General features: G+C 35.4%; 1 protein-coding gene across 1 annotated transcript in view; it reads left to right on the forward strand.

Annotated features, from left to right (window-relative positions):
- The first annotated feature begins 1,267 nt into the window (after nucleotides 1-1,267).
- Nucleotides 1,268-18,730, forward strand: part of SPAG16 (sperm associated antigen 16) — a 920,765-nt gene continuing 903,302 nt past the window's right edge. Inside the window, exons 1-4 of the mRNA XM_045806664.2 lie at nucleotides 1,268-1,454; nucleotides 10,535-10,581; nucleotides 11,641-11,736; nucleotides 14,049-14,167. Of these exons, the coding sequence (XP_045662620.2) occupies nucleotides 1,328-1,454; nucleotides 10,535-10,581; nucleotides 11,641-11,736; nucleotides 14,049-14,167 (389 nt within the window). The 5' untranslated portion in view covers nucleotides 1,268-1,327. The remainder of the gene's footprint in view (nucleotides 1,455-10,534; nucleotides 10,582-11,640; nucleotides 11,737-14,048; nucleotides 14,168-18,730) is intronic.

Raw genomic sequence — 18,730 nt, forward strand, 5'->3', positions numbered from 1 at the left:
TCTATAAAAGAAGCAGATTCCCCAATTTCAGAGCTCCTCTCCTGTATTTTCAGCCCCTTATAACTGTTTCTTGCATTTAATGAACATCGAAGATATGCTTGATGTGAGACATCAAGGATAAAGAGTAAGTTATTAAAATAACAGGTATGAGAAACGAGGGAGTATTATGACTAATTGTGACCCTTAGTTATTCTAAAAACATAACAAAACTAAGCAATTAACTTCAATAGAAAAAAAAAACATCTGTTTCTTAGTGTCTACTTTGTGCCTGGTAAGTTCTTAATTCTTTATATTTTACCCCTTGTAACAATGCTTTGTGGTGGATAATATTATTAACCTCATTTTACTTACAAATGGCATCCAGTTTTCATCAAGAAACATAGAATGGAAAAGAATCTGCAAAGAAAAAGGCCCAGCAGATGCTTCTGATACATACACAATACAAACCTGAGGACGAGTCTGTCATTGCAAAAGGAGTGCACATGATTGGGCAAATATCATTTATAACATATTGTGTTAGGACCATTTGTACCTCATAGTTCTTATGAAAGTGTCTTTCTCTTGCCAAGAGTCAATACCACAGATACTCTTCCAAGCCCCAGTGTATGATATCAAAGTCAAAACAAATGTCCAGATAATTATTTTAAAGGACCCCAAGAAGGAAATCTACTAAGGTGACTACCCTAGGTCTTTATTGCTAAACGACTGAGGTTAGTTCCTTTGAGTCCTTCTCTCAGTAATGATTTCTATAACTTTTTTCCCCCCCTGGCACTGAAGTTCTTTCTCTTTTCTAGGAGTCTTCCCTGGGGACAATTGGGGGTCTCCACACATCTAAAATTAAGGGCTGATGATGGGCATGTAAGAACCAACAGAAAGGCAATTTAGGGAAGAAAATGAAGTGAGAAAGAAATGCTAGGGTCGAAACGGAAAAAAAAAAAAAGGCTGGTTCGGCAAGAAAGTGTATATAATCCAAGCCCAGCGTTTCTTGCTTCTTTTTTTTAAAATTTTTTTTATTATATTATGTTAGTCACCATACAGTACATCCCTGGTTTCTGATGTAAAGTTCGATGATTCATTGCTTCTTCTATCATACACTCCAGGAACTGCGTCCCAGGGTAACTAGGCAAAGGCGTTACCGTGGTAACCGCGAAGGTCAGAGGGCACCAACGCTTTAGGGCTGGGGCAGCTCTTCCGAGCGCGGAGCTTGCCTCGTGAGAGCAGTGTCAAACTCTCGCGAGAGCTGCGTGCGGTTGCCGGCAGGCGTCTTCGCGTTTGCTCTCAGGGAGGCACCAAGCTGCCCGGGGGCGGGGCCCTGGGAGCGCCTCCGATGGCTGCTAAGGAAGGGATGCCCGCCTCCGCCCTGCGGGTTCTGGAAGAAGCGTTGGGCATGGACTTGACGGCTGCTGGGGACACCGCGGAGGCGGTGGCCGCCGAGGGCGCCTACTACCTGGAGCGTATCCTTACGTGTAGGCGCGGGCTCAGGCGCTCCCCTTGGTAACGGGGTTGGGGGCGAGGGCGCGGGCTTCCCATCGCGGGCGCCCTATGTGGGTTGTGGCCGCACAGCCGCCCAGCACGCCTGGTGGACCTCAAGGTGGCGTCTCCGGCACCGCGTTCCCCTCATAGCTACCCGCCGAAAAGACTTTGCCTTTTAGGAGTGTTAGGCTGCTGTGTTCCTGCTGGAAGAAACTCGCGAATCTCGTACTTTAGTAACCACTCTGCAACCTTGGGATGGAAGGTGGTACAACAAATGGATTCAACCCTCTTTTCGCTTAGTGGGTTTCCTAAATAAGCCCCCAGCCTTCAGAATACCGTGGGAATCAATTCAGTCAGGAAAGTTAGGAGACGGAAAGACCTGCCATTGGGCGTTAAGGAGCTGAAGCTGAGAGTATTCACCCTGTGATTCTGTAGATGCTTCAGTTGTCCAATGCTTAAATGATTTGTTTTGTAAGCATCAACTTCCTAGGTAATTTCATTTTTGGCTATTTAATTACAGTTATTACATTTTTATTTTAAAGCAACTGAATCTTATTTTTGTCTACATTAAGATGATTCCTGTAACACATAATTTGTTAACATGAGACAAACACACTGAGTTAACTTGTTTTGCAAGTTGTGGGACTTCAACATAGCACAGCTTTTAGGTTTATTTAATTTTCAGGGAGATTGCTGAGTCACAACTGCTAATATATAGCAGTTTGCACAAAACCTGTCTTATAAAGAATTTTCCAAATAATCACGTTTGTAAATATAAGCAACTCTAACTTTTTAGAATTTTGTTATCCAATTTCTGAATTATCTGGCCCCTTTGCTTTTCTTCCATCTTTCTTTAGTTGGCTAATATTGGTTTCAACCAAAGGGTAGTCACAGGATAGCAAAACTACATATTTTGCCAATTTTCCTACATTCAGTGTTTAGTTAAGAGGTTTAGTCGTGAGAGAGGCTTTAACTATTAGTTAAAATGAAGTTTGAGGATTACTTTAGAATGCCAATTATCCCTGTATCCCTGGGCTCTCTTAACATGGATAATTAAGAGTTGACTGTATAATGTTATTTGACATTGTTTCTTAAGGCAATTATGATAGTTGCTGAAGTGAGACTTTCTTGAGTTTAGAGTCTTTAGGTCTCAGGTAATTTAATTGAGCTATCGCAGTGGATAAATAAAAGTTATAATATGCACAAATGAATCAGAAATCTGATGTTCTCTACTCTGCACATAAACTTAATCACTACTAATCTGTGTTTGGTCTTGGGCTTCCCTTATTTATTACTGAACAGATGCTCTGTAGAACACTAGACAACAAGATATCAATATTAAGTTTTTGAAAGAGGTTGACTGATTCTCCAGGAAGTCACCCTTTGCTGTTAAACATTCGAACATAAAGAACATGTACAGACTAATGGGCTCCAAACCAGAAACAGCCAGGATCCACCATGAGGGGAATGGCTTCATTAGTAAAGGCCCCATTATTAATTTAGAGAATGTGTTCAGGAAAAAGAATTCTTAACCCTGCAACACCCCTTCTTTGTAACCTACTACCTGTAAAAGTAGGCGTTATCTGTTTCTCTTCTGAAGCAGTTCAGGATATAGTTGCTTTTATGTTTTAAAGTTCCACAAGGTAAGATACAAATACACAAGCACTTAGTTCCTTTCTTAGCTATCTCCAGAGCTTTTAAGAAATCTATTTACAGGGGCGCCTGGGTGGCACAGCAGTTAAGCGTCTGCCTTCGGCTCAGGGCGAGATCCCGGCGTTATGGGATCAAGCCCCACATCAGGCTCCTCCGCTATGAGCCTGCTTCTTCCTCTCCCACTCCCCCTGCTTGTGTTCCCTCTCTCGCTGGCTGTCTCTATCTCTGTAGAATACATAAATAAAATCTTAAAAAAAAAAAAAAAAGAAATCTATTTACAGAGTATATGAGTTCTCTGGAGAACTCCTCATTAGAAAGATATTTGCAACATTGTAAAATGTAAAGCTGGGTTTTAACTATGTGCTTTGTAAAGGGTCAAGTGTTTGTAAAGGTTTGTTGTTTTTTGTGAATAAATTCTGCATTAGAAATCAGTACCACTTGGGTAAGGTTATCAGTTGGGGTAGGAACTGCAGTTAATGTGTGGCTGTAGACATTTGGGAATGCTCAATCCAACTGTGAGATTCAGGCTGGAGTGAATTGTACTAAGAAAGCTAATACTTAGTTGATTTTGTTGCTACTTGTCGACAGACTTGTTCAAAGAAGAATAATGGATTATATGGACTCTAGGAAAGTGGACCCCCCCCAAAGTATTGTTTTTGTTATATACCTCCTTTTACACTGATTCTCTGCTCCCCTAACTAGGTTTTGATTATTTTATCTTTCAAGGCATTCCAACACTAAGAATTTGGCTACTTAGATCATGAGCATACGTTTCCTGGCCACTGAAAAGGTCTCCTTTGGCCCCAAAAGCAATTTCTGAGGCTTGAGTGAGTTTAAGCCAGTCCTTTGAAGCTAATCGACTCTGAATGCAGTCCCAAAGTCACCTGCTTATGAAAATGCAAAATTAGAGATTCCACTAGTCGCCTGAAATATGGTGATCATACTTAGATACCCCATGTAATAAGATGCATGCTTGTTTTCTTAAGTGACATCCTTAGACAGTCTTTCATTGCAATAGTAATATTCACTGATCACTTTGTTTAATTAAAATTGAATTTTTGTCATTTAAAATTCTATTTATTATTTTTAATATTTAGTGATTTTTCCGATATGTTACTTCTCTGGAATGTTTATAGCATTGAATGAGAAGATACTTTTAAAAGCCTTAATGATTATTATGTACTCATGGCATCTATTTCTTATTATCATTGGAAAAATGAATTTACCCTTGGGTGCTTAGTTGCACCCTATATATATTCAAATAAAAGGATAGACAGTCTGAATGTAGAATCTAGACCAAAAAACACGTTACTAAACCCAGAGTGCTGAATTTTACCTGAATTAAAATCATAAGCTACTTGGAAAGAAAAAATTGTATTTTGTTGTGTGTCCTCTAGTCTAAGCGAACTTTAATGTGCATAGGAATCGAAGAAGATGGATCTTTAAAAGACTCTAATTCAGTAAGTCCCAGTCAGGGCTGAGATTCTGCATTGCTAACAAGCTCCCAGGTGCTGCAGGTGCTGCTGGTCTAAGGAATATAAGTGAAGTAACAAGGCTGTAGGCAAATTTCTTAACTACTAGCCTTTATATTTTCGGATAAGAGGTATAATATGTAGAGCTCATATCTTTGGATCTCCTGGATTAGAAGCTGGAAAAACTTAAACCACCACCCTCTATGAGAACAATGAGACTTATATTTTGAAAAAAAGTTATTTTCCAGCTTCTGAGGCAGAAGATGGCAGTGGTGTCTGGTGCAGGAGTAGTCAATAAATTTCTACTCTTGCCAAGTCTGTTGAATTGGTAGTGACTTTCTCGTGTGGTGTTAATAAGAGTTCTGAGACCTCCTGAAGACTTGGTGGGAAAGACTGCAGAAAACAACAATGGGGGAAGTGGAAGCAAGTGTGCCAGTTATTTGCCATCTTTGGTATATATTATTCAGTTAACTTATGTTATTGAAACTGGCATTCCTAAGAAAGGGAACCATGACTGTGATGTTTGCTATTTACAGTACTTTTATTTCAATTTAGTAAGTAAAATGTTGATGATGGAGGATCCAGGCTCGATTTTAGATTACCTCTGTGTACATTGGCTCTGTAGTTACAAAGAAATTACAAAGCAATTTCTGTCTATAGTAGCTTTGGGAAATCATGTAAAATATAATTAGCTATATGTTTCACTCCAGTTCTTTATAAAGATGCTGCTGCTGCCAGTGATCACTACCTCCAGTACATAGTGGAAGAGACCAGTGTGTGAGGAACTTTGTATGGTGCTCACATCTGAAAATTATTCATACCTTTCTGGCTGTGGTCCATTTGCAAAACCTTGTTTGTGACCCTGTCGTATCAACTGTGACCTCAAGCTCTGCTCCATTATGCCAGCTGAAATGTTTCTCTGAGACTTCTTGCAGTCGCGTCTTCTGTAGTGCTGTGATGGATTTAGGGTTTCCTGACAGTTTCAAAGTGGATGTATATTGGCCTATTTTCTGATAGGACCTACAAGGTCAGTATCTGGTGCAAATTCTGCTAGTGCAGAAACTACCAGTTAATTCACCCATGGTGACCAAGTACCAGGGAACTGATTGATAGTATGGAAAAATCACAAGTCCTACTAAATTTTTTCCAGAGCAAGTGAAGATTTGAAGTGAGACCCTTGGTCTAAGTGTAGGCCTTGACTCTAGGATACGGAACCTGGCCTAGAAGTGGGTGGTGCTATGGGCTGTGGCTGCAGGTCAGGGAGGAAGGGGAATCACAGACTGTACCCTGGGCAAAAGCAGACTAGAAAACCAGGCACAGTTGTAAATGTCAAGTTAACCTCAAACAGGCAGAAAGGCAATAACTACATCTGAAGGAAATAGAAAGGACGGAAAAAATGAATTTTGGAAATGGAGTTCAACAGTGTTCATTGAAGGAATACTAGGTAGATAAATAAGAAGGGAGTTTTGTAAGGGCTCAGAATCAGATTGGCATTAGGAAACTGATTTTAAACTAGAATTCTGCAATGGAAAAAAAAAAAAATCACTTTGCCTCAGAACTGTGACCGCTTAATTGTATGGATGTTTCCTGGAGAATAGGATCACCTAAGAGATTAGGTTACACAAGATAGTTGTCCAGTAAAAGTAGAACGAGAGTAAAGGGTTTTTATCATTCAGGCAATTCTTGGTCAATTGCTTATTCCAATCCTGGCAACACTGCTTCTAAAGCAGTGCTTTCCAACCTTTTTTTACACATGGTGTTCCATCAGATCTTGCTTCACTCAGTCTTTCTGGCTGTCCCAAGGGCCAAGAGAATCAATATCTGTACAGTCCACAGTGTTCTTTTTATGAGAACCGAAGAGTATAATTTCTCTCAGGCTTCGAAACCAGAAATTGGTGTACTTTTGCTGAGAAACTCATCTGTTTTCATTGGATGGATACTGAATTCGTACCTGATTACATTCCCCTCTTTACCCTGACTGCTGGGAAGCTTTGGGTCAAACCTGTGGCTTATGTTTGACAAAGTTCATGAGACTTTATGGCATGTACTGCAGCTTTACCTTTGTCTTATTTCTCTTCTTTCTCTTTCTCTTTTAATTTTCATGTTTACTTATTTTTACATTTTTACTATATGCGTGTTTGTAAACTGCCACACAATTGTTTGGGGATTCATTTGTGCATTTGTCCATGTGTTGCTACCCAGCTAAGCCAGATAGACAGATGCATACAAACGTACGTGCCAAAGTACATTTATTTCTTCAGTAACACTGCAACATCACATTTCAACTCAGTTGCTCCTGGGAAGATTTTCTGTACAGATCATTTTTGTGGATACTGAAAATACCAATCAAGGAAAATAGTGGTTCCTATTTTGGATGTTTGTCCTCTTCCTGACCTTTTGTCTCATTAATCCATTGCCCTTGGCTGATTATATCTTTGGTTCTGTAGGCCTGTAGCTCTTTCATATCTCTCCCTCCTTTAGGGACTTCATGTTGAGCTATTTAAATGATTTGATTTAGCTGTTTGTAATATAACACTTGAGAATTTGGAAAATAAGTGAGGGTTCATTACCTAGGATTCTGGTAGAAATTGCACATTCTTTTTGTGTCACTGTAGAAACGTGTAGAAATAAGATATTATAGAAAATTCCTGATCTTTTTATTCAAGAAACTTGCCTCTATCACTAATAGGTATATTATTTTTGGCAAATTTCTTAATCTTTCTGATTCATTTTCTTTCTTTCTTTTTTTAAATTTAGAAATGACTGTCTGTGTTATTCAATCTCACAGGATTGTTGTGAGAATAAACATGATAGTGATCCATATGACAGTACTTTTTAAAAGCTTTATAAAATGATATTTTTTTCATTCTTTTTGATTTTGGGGAAACAGAATATATTATTAGGGTTTGAAAACTGTTGCCTCGAGTATTTTCTGGGTACCAGTGTGGTAAGTTTGATAATTCCAAAGCTTTGAGGACAAATCACTTTTTTCTTCTATGTATTGCCATGTTTAACAACCTATGCTTTGATGTTACTTCCTCACATTAATCTTATCAATTGGCTTATTTATACTTTCAAAGTCTATCCAAATGATTTTAGAATATTTACTTCTTGTAAAATTTATTATGGTATCATCAGTGATGAAGGATGACATTGCTTTTCTAGATACTTAAAGATAAGTGATTTTTTACAAAATCAAGTTTTAGTAACTGTCATTCAGAAGAGGGCATTCTTTTTCATGAAAAAGGGACTGATTTCCTGTAGCTGAACCTCAGGAAATTTTATCTAATTAAGCAAAAATGTGTCAGAAAAATATAAATTTAGAAAGGAGGAAGATTTAGAATGTATTTTATTAATCCAATCATCTTAATGCATGGGGGAACTGGGCCATGAGAGACTTATGAGACTTCTCCACAGGTACTCATCTCTTTCTAGAAAAGGAAAATAATAACAAATACTTGCATAGCATTAACCATAAGCCAGGCACCATTCTAAATGATTTGCATACATTAATTCTTTTAATACTCTTGAAACCCCTTAATGATAGCCAGCTATCAAAATGATGCTCAGTGATCTCCACATCCTTGTCCTCATGCTCCTGTATAAGTTCCCTTATGTATTGAATAGGGTTGACTTATATAACCAATAGGATAGTGAATAAATGATGATGTGTGACTTCTGAGGCTTGGTCATGAAAGATACTGTGGCTTCCACTTTGTTTTCTTGTATTTCTTATTCTGGGGGTAGCTAGCCAGTATATCTTGAGAATGCTTAAGAAGCTTATGGAGAGACCCACATGGGGAGGAATTGAAACCTTCAGCCAGTAATGTCAGAGCCATCTTTGAAATGGATCCTGTTGCCTCAGCTGAGCCTTCGGAAGTCAGGTTGCCATCCTGACTGAGGCCCATGAGAGACCCCAAATCAAAATATACAAGCTAAGTCACTACTGAATTCTTGATCATGGATACTATGAGATAATGGATGCTTATTGTTAAGGGGATTGTTAAGCCTTAAGTTTTGGGGAGTTGGTTATGCAGCAATAATAAAAAGTACAGCTTTTGGTACCAGAAAGTGGGATGCTAACATAAGCAATGCTTTGAAGTATTGGAGTGGCTCTAGAACTGAATATAGAACAGATGTTGGAAGTTCTTTAAGGAGGATGTTAGTGAAAGCTAAAACAGTGAACAGTGGAAGCCTCATGGTCTTTAAGAAGACTGTTGACAAGGGATTAAAGGAGAGTGAGGCCAATGCTATTGGAAAGTGTTCCATAACAGTAGATAACTAATATAGGTAGGTACTTCAGTCCTGGTACCCAGCATGGGTAAGTTAAAAGTTACAAGATCAGCTGCAGGTATGCAAATTTTTATTTCTGTAGTAGTTTAATCTACATTAGTTTTTAATCAGTCATTTAATTAGTTATTTTAATTAGTTTAGTTAATTAACTAGGTTTTTTTTGAGCCTTAATTACTTTTCACCATATTTTTGGGAGATGCACTCTTGTTTGACAGTGTCAGGTTCCTAAGGATTGGTTATAACTAGGCTTAAGTGTCTCCTCAAGTGGATAAAGCAAACAGTGAAGATTTACAGCTGAGTAACAAGCCCGCATAATCTATCTTTTAGAGGTTTAGAACTGTGTGCAAGATAATTGGCAAACAATTCAAGTGTTTACATGGTATAGAAAACGAACATGGAATAACAGAGGTTTAAGTATAGCATAGTGAAACATAACTTCCGGGGCTGATTCCCAATTGTGTTAGGTCCTAGCTGTGTGACCTTGTGCCCGTGAGTCCTGATCTACAAAATGGAGATGATAATAGCTTGTAGGTGGGATGAAGATGAAATGAGTTGTCCTTAGGGACAGTGCCTGGCTTCTATTAAATACTTTGTAAGTAATATCAGTTCTTACTACAAATAACATAAGATGTTATATACAATTTTAGTTAGCTCTTGGAAGATGATATCTCATAACCAGCAACAAGATGAAAACTAGGCTAATCTCATCTTTGATTTTCATAACCATTACTGTATGTTAAAGTGTTTAATTTCATACATTTTGAACTTGGCATAATCACATGTGTACATTAGGAAAAAATGTAAACCTACCAACCAACAAAATAATGTTATTGGTCTATGTTGTGATTTCTTTCAAAATTAAATGTTATCTTGAAATTTTCATTTGTAATTAAAGTAACTTATAATTTTTGAAAATCTTACAACGGTGTTGTTAGAATTATTTATTAGAGTCATTTCCATTGATATTTTAATGTTTATTTTTTGATAATTTATGAACTCCTCATTTATGATTACTGTATAGTTTACATTTGCTTAAAAATTAGGCTTCATTTCCTGAGAACAAAATTTAAGTTTAAAATTGAGGTATGTGATAAAAAAGTAGAGATTAAAGTAACTTTTATTATGAAAACATTGAAATGTGTTTTTGCTTATAAATATTGGTGTGCTTTTGAAAAATTCATAATACTTTAAATAAAGAAGTCAAAGTGCACTGTAAGTGACTTAGGAGCTCTGGGAAATGAAGTTAGTTTGAGATAGATTTAAAAAATTTACTGCCATAGTTTTCCTCTTCATCATTTTTCTTATCTCTTTCTAATTTATATTATCTTATTATACCATGTACATTTTTGTAAGCCTTGGAATCGAACTGGAAATCATTAGATAGTAAATAGACATATGGGAAGGTAGTTTTTCATGGGTTTGGGTTATGTAGAACAATAATTTAAAATAATAATGAAAAATATTTTGTTTTAAAATATCTATATTTGTAGGTTGTATGGGGAAGAGAAATTTTAAAAACAGTTTAAATTACATTTACCAACTTGGTAAGATAAATGGATCTGATACTAAATTTTAATTCAAATCAATTTTAAATAAATCATTTTTTCCATATATTTTGAGATTGACACTTGACAAGATTTCAGAGGTCACCATAACTGAAGCATCTGAAGATGATTATGAATATGAAGAGGTAATTTTTTCATTTTAGTAGTCTGTTAATTCACTAGTCATTCTTATAAAACATTCATTTTATTTTATTTATTTTTTTCCTTAAGAGATGCTGGTTTTTCAACTGAATTACCTAATATCAGCTATTTAAGAGTGAAGTGTGAAAGTTCTATTTTAAAGTTTGGATTGGCTAATGTATCTGGCTCTTCTGGTTTTCCTGTTAGTTGTGCTTCAAAGTTAGCTCCTTCTCCCTTGCTTTGTGGATCCTTACTACAAACTGTCATCTCTGTCCAGCGGGCATTCTCTAATATCCATTCTGCTCCTGGATGGGTTTCCCAGAGTCCCACTACTTGTTGCAGCTCAGATCTCATGCTTCCTTTCAGCTTAACTATAATTCTGTGTAGTGTAGTTCAGATGGACCTATCATTATTTCTGAGACTTGGCGTATAGAGTTGCTCCTAGATGGCACGCTGTAAGTACAACTGTGGAAGCAAGCCCGGCAGTTTGTGACCTGGACAAGTAAAAGAACAAACATCAGATAAACTTTTTATTACTGTTAGTAAAATAGAGATAATATGAATACGTGCCACATGAAATTACTGAAGGGTTCATATAAAAGGCATAGAACTGATTAGCACATAAGAAACACATGCTAAGTGTTAACCATCATTAATGTCCTAGAGTCAATTGCATTCTTCCAAGAGCTTAAAATCTAGGCAGTGAGTTTTATTTTATTTTTTTAATAAACTAGAGATTGCCAGTTGCTAGTAAGTTATGAAAAAAAAAAAAGTGGCCTTACTTTTTTTCTCAGCAGAGTTGTTAGACTACATTTGTCTTAATATATAAGACATAAGCTGATCTCGAGTTTATCAGAGGTGACGTTGAGTGATGTTTACAAGGAAGTCAGAGAGCCTCCTGTTTGTTAGTTATCCATTTGACACAGAACTTCAGAATGACATGGTGTCTTACATAAGATGTATTTTTTTGATCCATTGTTTTGTGAGAAAAATTATTTCTGAAATGAAGTAAGGTGTTTTTATATTCCTGCTTGCACTTCCTATCCTCTTTCTCTTTGATTTAGATACCAGATGACAATTTTAGCATTCCAGAAGGTGAAGAAGATCTGGCAAAAGCAATTCAGATGGTCCAAGAACAGGCTACAGATACCCAGATTTTGGTGAGAAGTGAACACAACGTATTGTTTGTGTAGTTTGAACACAGTCTGTAGTTTAGCAGTGAGACTTTATTAGTGGCTAAACTTAAGTTTTATGTACTAAATGCTGTCCTATCACTTATTACGCCTTTTTCTCTTCTGTGTCTTTATCATTGCACCTTCACTTTAAGTAATCAGATTTATTGTTTTTTGGGTTGTCATTTCCTATGTCATGGTTATTCTTGCATAACTTCACAACAGATGACACCTTCCTGCAGAACTCTGCCTGTTTAATCTCACTGGGTATTAAACCAAGGATTTTTAACACTAACACACGTAATTTGGTATTGGACACAGATACTGAAATGTGTTTTGTAACACATTAAAAAATAAGAAAAAAAGTATAGTCTCTCTGTTCCTCCTTTTCCTCCTGTATTCCCAATTACTTCAACTATCATCCATCTCATTCTAAATATCATAATCAAATTTATTGCCCCAAAATGCCAAGGTAGCATTTATTACTGTGTAATGAATATTTACTCCCAGCCATATTATACCCTTATCCAGCAATTATATATAATCTTCCACCATAATGCAGACTTGAAGGCAGGGATGCTGTATTCTGTTACCGTGGCATCTTCCATATTAGATATAGGGTCCTGCACAAAATCAACATTGTTATATAATATCTTTTAAGATGACCTTAGGAGGGATGCCTGGTAGGTCAGTTGGTTAAGCATCTGCCTTCAGCTCAGATCTTGATCCCAGGGTCCTGGGATGGAGTCCCACATTGGGCTCCTTGCTCAGTGGGGAGCCTGCTTCTTCCTCTGCCTGCCTCTCTCTCTTTCTCCCCCCTCCCCGACAAATAAATAAATAAAAATCTTTAAAATAAAATAACCTTAGGGAAGATACTCCAAATTATCCTGCTGGAGTGTTCAAAATTTCATTTTAAAACCTTAGTCATTTGTCAGGAAATTTCTGTAGCCTCCCAAATTTGCTTCAACTGATCATTGTTTTGAATGTTGTAGCAGCTACTAGTAATTAAGATCAGCATTAAATTATCTGTTGCACTTTTGAAAAGAACTTTTTAGGGCAACAGAGATTCTTTCCTTACTGCATTTCTATGTAACTATTACCAGGTATGTAACATTCATCTGGTATGTAACCATTACCATGTTAAGAAGGGGAAGAGGAAAGAAAGTCTGCTGTTGAGTTTCTATATATGAAAATAGATTTGTCTAAATGATCAGCACTTAGATTGGTTAGTTCTTGCCAATGAGAAGAAAATGCACTCTGGAGACAATGATGTTTTGATATTTTTAAGTAGCTACCCATTATTGACTTATTTTATACATTGATTTATGGTAGTTTTATGGCTGTCCTAATTTCATATCTCACTTGCTGAAATATGTCCACTTTTCTAGTTCAGGGGTCTGCAAACTTGTTCTCTGGGGTCATATAGTAAATATTTTAGATTTTGAGGGCCATAAGATGTCTGTTGCAACTCACTTCTCTTATATAGTATGAAAGCAGCCATAGACAATATGTAAACAAATGGGCATGGCTGTGTCCTAATAAACTTTAATTACACAGACAGTTAGCTGACCCCCTGATAGAGTTGACAGATTTACTTTCGTTATGAAATGGTAGGATAAGCTACTCCATAGCAAATAATTTCTTCTGTATCATAGTGTTTCTAAAGCTCGTCACCAAAATTCATTATATTTCTTTTTATAATGATAATAATTGAAAGAACTAAAAGGTCCATACTTTTTTTTTTCCTTTTTTTAAATGTGTTATATGCTGTTGAAAGGACAAGCTGACCTCCGTATTTTTCTTTAGAGAATCCAGTCACACTCTTGAATCAGGGTCTTTGTATTTGCTGATGCTATAACTGAATCATGACCCTATCTTTCTCTTGATTTATGCTCAGATTCCACTTTATCAGTGAAATCTTCCTTCATCACCCTACATATATATAGCAGCCCAGCTCCACACTCATATCTGCCCTACATTTGACTCTCCCTCTGTTCAGTCCTCTGCTTATTTTCTCCCAGGCACTTAGTGTCATCTGCCATATTGTATATTTTAATTTAGTTATTTATTTTCTGTCTCCATCTACTTGACTATTAGATATGAAGACTGAGTCTTATCTAGTGTATAAATTCATTACTGCTTTTCCTAGTGATTAAAATAGTCCCTGGAATGTTACACTCAACAAAAATAGAGGAAAAAGTGAACAAATGAATGAATAAATGAACAGCTTATTTGTACCAATAATCAAAGTTTAGTGATGATTTTGTATTTTCAAAAGTAATTGCACATTTTAATTTCAGGAACAGAAAACAGTCCTTCCTTCAAAGCAACCAATACCTGAAGTAATAGAAGACTTTCTCTGCAATTTCCTAATCAAAATGGGAATGACCAGAACTCTTGATTGCTTTCAGTCGGAATGGTAAACAATTATGTGGATAAATAGTTCTCTAGGAATGCTAACATGTACACTTTTAACTGTCTTAAAGGACTTGAAGTTGCTCAGCTTATGCAAAATGGATTAAATGGATGGAAGCCTTTCCCATCCCCACCACTGGAACCACAACACACACACCTACACACACACACACACACACCTACACACACACACACACACACACACACACACACACACTCTCTCTCTCTCTCTTTCTCTCCCACTCCCTCTCTCTTTCTCTCTCTCTCACATAATTATCAATTTAAAAGAAGTTTTTATTAAACATCCTTTCTAAATATTCAAATTTGAGGGATTTTTAAAAATCAAGAAAATGGAATATCTCCTGGGATTATATAATACAAAGCTCTTTTATGAAATACTTTTCTAATACATTCTGCATAATTATTAAGGGTGATATTTCCTGCATTAAGACATCCTATCAAGAGTACTACTTCATTTGTTTTACATCTAGTAGAATGGCCTGCCTTTCTCTACTCATACAACTAATTGACTGTTTTTCTATAAATATTTCTTCATTTGAAAATAAGCAGACTTATATTTTCAAATGATGCTTAAACACAGATTTTCTTGTTATAATTGAAAATTTTAATAACTTATTGGTTATGAAAATCAGCAGGCATGCTGTCTTTATATTCCTTTATTATAGCAGTAATGTCACCAGGCATGTTTTCAGAGACGCAACATTCTTTAATGAAATATTATTAAATAATTGGATATAAAAATATGTTTGAGCCATTTTAAAAGCCATTCCATATCATGGAAAGGGAATACTATGATGTAGAAAGATGTTTTTAGTGTTTTGGGACTAAATCCTAATTTTAAATATAAGGCGCAATTTGTAATTTCTACTAATCCAACTGTGATGTAATTTTTATTTGCTGCTTTTTTTGGTTCTCATCTACTGAGACCATGTACATAGAAGAAGTCAGTTTTATTACTTTAAATTGCATATCTAAAGTTAATAAATTTAATGGAGAGAACTGTTTTTCATTAATGCAGTTTAGGAAAAAGCAAGTTGGATGGTAGAAAAATAATAGTATTCCTATTAAATTTGGAAATTGCATGAATGATTTTTGTAAAAATGTTCCTAAGAAATAATTATAAATGTATTAGAAAATACATTTTTGTAAAAGTAGGTAGATGATTAATTTACAGTATTAATGAAATGAAAAATTAATGTGGCTCAGTTCTTTTTTTTCCTAAGAAGATGTGTTCGGATATGTAATACTTACATGTTTGTCCAATCCAAAGTGTGAAATGATTCCTGTTGAGAAATCTGGAACCAAGTATACTCTTAACAATTAAGTGCTTGTTGTATCATATTATCCTTTTAGATTTAGCAGTTTGAATTGAGATTAAATTTCAAGAAACTACAATGGTATTAGGACTTATAGAGCCCTATATAAGCATGCCACTTAGTGTATTACAATAATCAAAGTAAAATTCATATCTCTCTTTATTATATGGGTTTAGTAATACTGTGGTTCAAATACTTGTATCCTTATCACTTATTACAAAGTGTTTGTAATAAGATCACACAGTACTGAATATTTTTATTTCACATGAAACATTTTTTACTTTGATCAGAAACCTTTACTTATTCTGCATAGTAGGACTATAGGAATATTAAATATATTTTTATCATTTTTTATTATGAAGAAAAACATAGTATTCATTGCTATGAATTCATTTAATCTTACAAAAGTTGATAAATAAGTTTTCCCCATTGTTAGTTTGTAAAACAAAAACCTCAAAGTAACCAAAATGTGGCAGTATAATTGAAATTGTTGTCTTTCAGTCTTCAAAAGGTAATTGCAGTAAATTCTTTAAATCTAGGGTCAGCAAACAAATCTGTTTGCTCTGTTTTATAAATAAAACTTTGTTGGCACATAGCCATAACCTTATTTTTAAGTATTGTCTGTGGCTGTTTTCATGCTATAACAGCAAAGTTAGTTAGTCACGTGGAGACCATATATCCTGAAAGCTTTTTTTTTAATTTTAATTTTTTGCAAATTCTAAACTATTTTCTGTCCATTCTATGAACCACAAAAAAGTCTGCACTGTGGGTTAGCAGTAGCTAACGGAATTTTGTCTTAGTTGGTGAAATATTTTCCCTAACTGTCCCTGAAAACATGGAGGAAAAATTCTCATTTGATATTTGTTATTATCTAGGTGACTGTTTTCCTAACTTTTATATCCTATGTCTTGGGTGCCATCAGAAAGGAATAATAACCCTTGCTCTTACGACACTATTGATGTGTTCACTGAAATTCTGTCATGCTATTTGTCATTTGTGACAGTGGGCCTTAAACTCTTTAGGTATATAGACAAGTATTATGAAAGCCTTTGTACTTTCTTCCTGAAATACATGTGTATTTTCTGTTTCTATATAATTCTAAGTAGTTTATGGACCTTATGGTAAATATGAAGACCATTAATGTAATTTTATTGGCAATAATTTTATTGGCAGGTCTGTTGGTAGTAAATTTTATTTCCTGTTCGTAATAGTTATATAACAATCTTTTGTCCTATCTGAACACTTTTCAGTCTTATTCTAAGCGTGAGTGTATGAAGAGGAAGAAATGAAAAGGCCAGGATATTTCCTTAACACACACACCTGAAACAAAACCAAAAAATCTTACGTAGGAAATACTGGTTTTACTGAGAAATGTATTAATGTATTTCTGGAGTTTGTAGATTAAGATTCCTAATTATCTAATAGTATTAGAATAGTTTTAGTGAGTTTAAAGTCATCTTTGATATTTTTACATAGATTATAGAAATTTTTCCTGATAAATTATTTTTGAATGTCCTCAGATATATATGATATAGTATGTGATATGTTGTATTATGCTTGATTTGTATTTATTTTACCACATATTAATTTATTTACATAGCATTTAATTTAGATGACTACATATCACTTTTTTTCTTATCAAAATAATTTATTGATTTTTTTCTGTATTAAAGCAAGTTGCTGAAAACCAATTTTATGGTCAGAAAAACTTTATGGTCTAATACTTTAATCAATCCTTACATCTTCTCTTCTGAGATAAGTGTAAATCATATTCTAAGTATGAATATAATAGCGAATTTATGACTAAATGGTTATCTATTTGTTGTTTTATAAATTGTGGCAAATATTACTTAATATTGATTCTATTTTCTTAGCCTTTTGGATGTTCCACAGGCTTGTCTTGCTGTTTTTGTTTAGTATCAGATAAGATATATAACACACAACCATATGAGTATTAATGTGTAATACATTAATAAAATTAAGATTTATAATATGAAAATGCTGATAATTAACATTTTTAAACAAATGTTTAGCTCATCTATAGCAAACTTTGTAGGGATTTCTTTGTGAATAACTATTACTGAAATGTTTTTCTATGTTTATATTTTTTATTTAGCTTTATTGCTATATATAATGTATACATATAATTAAAATTATAATTATTTACAAATCTGTAAATGATTATCTGATGTTCCTTCTTAGTTCATTGAGGAAATAGAAGTTCTATGACTCCAGTCTCCCTCTCTCCTAACTTGCCACCTCTGTTCTCAGGCCTCCTCCTCCTCACGTGTCACAGAGGCTGAACCATTCATGCTGTCATCTAAGGCCAACCCTCCAGTTGTCTACTGGAGCCCAGCTCCTCTTACCTACTCAAGGACATTGCTTTGGCAATTGTCCCCCCTTTCTCTCTCTTTTTCTGCACTCTAAGCTTTTTCCCTCTCTGCTGGATCGTTCCCATAAGCATAATGTGTGTGTGTGTGTGTGTGTGTGTGTGTGTGTGTGTATGTGTATATATATATATATATATTTTTTTTTTTTTTTAAAGGCAGAACACAAAAAAAACACCCTGAACTCCACATCCTCTTTTAAGTTTATCTTGATTTCCTAGGCTCCACTTTATCACATCTCCTTGAAAGAGTATGTTGCCACTTCCTCGTGTCCTACTCTTATACCTACTTTAATGGCACTATCATCTCTACTGTGACTCTACTAAAAGTTTTTTCAGTGCTTCACATTGCCAAATTCAGTGACTGATCCTTAGTACTCTTCCTATTCATCCTGTATGCAGTATTTGTCACTGTTGTTTGTGTCTTCCTTTTTGGAACCCTTCCTTTTGGAACACTTTATTTACTTGGTTCCTGAGCCACAGTGCTGTCCTAGTCACTCACTACTTCACTATCCCCTCTCATTCTTAGTCTCTATTTGGTAGTATTTCCTTCTCTTACCAGTCTTGAAATAGTCCAGGAACTTCTCTTCTCTCTTTACATTCACTTCCTAGATGGCCTAGTCCAGTCTTGTGACTTTTAAATAGTATCTATTTACTGATGATTCCCCAATTTGAATTCCAAGTCCTGACTTTCTCCCTGAGCTCTGGACACGTATACCCAGTATTCATCTTCACTTGATTGCCTAGTAGACATATTGCATTGAACAAATCCTTAATTTCTCCATCCACCCAATTCGCACTGCATTCATTCCCATCTTTGTAAATGGATCGCTGTTCCACCAGA

Source organism: Ursus americanus, chromosome 1, assembly GCF_024610735.1.
Source record: "Ursus americanus isolate L20-20 chromosome 1, mUrsAme1.1.p, whole genome shotgun sequence".
Classification (NCBI taxonomy): Eukaryota; Metazoa; Chordata; class Mammalia; order Carnivora; family Ursidae; genus Ursus; species Ursus americanus.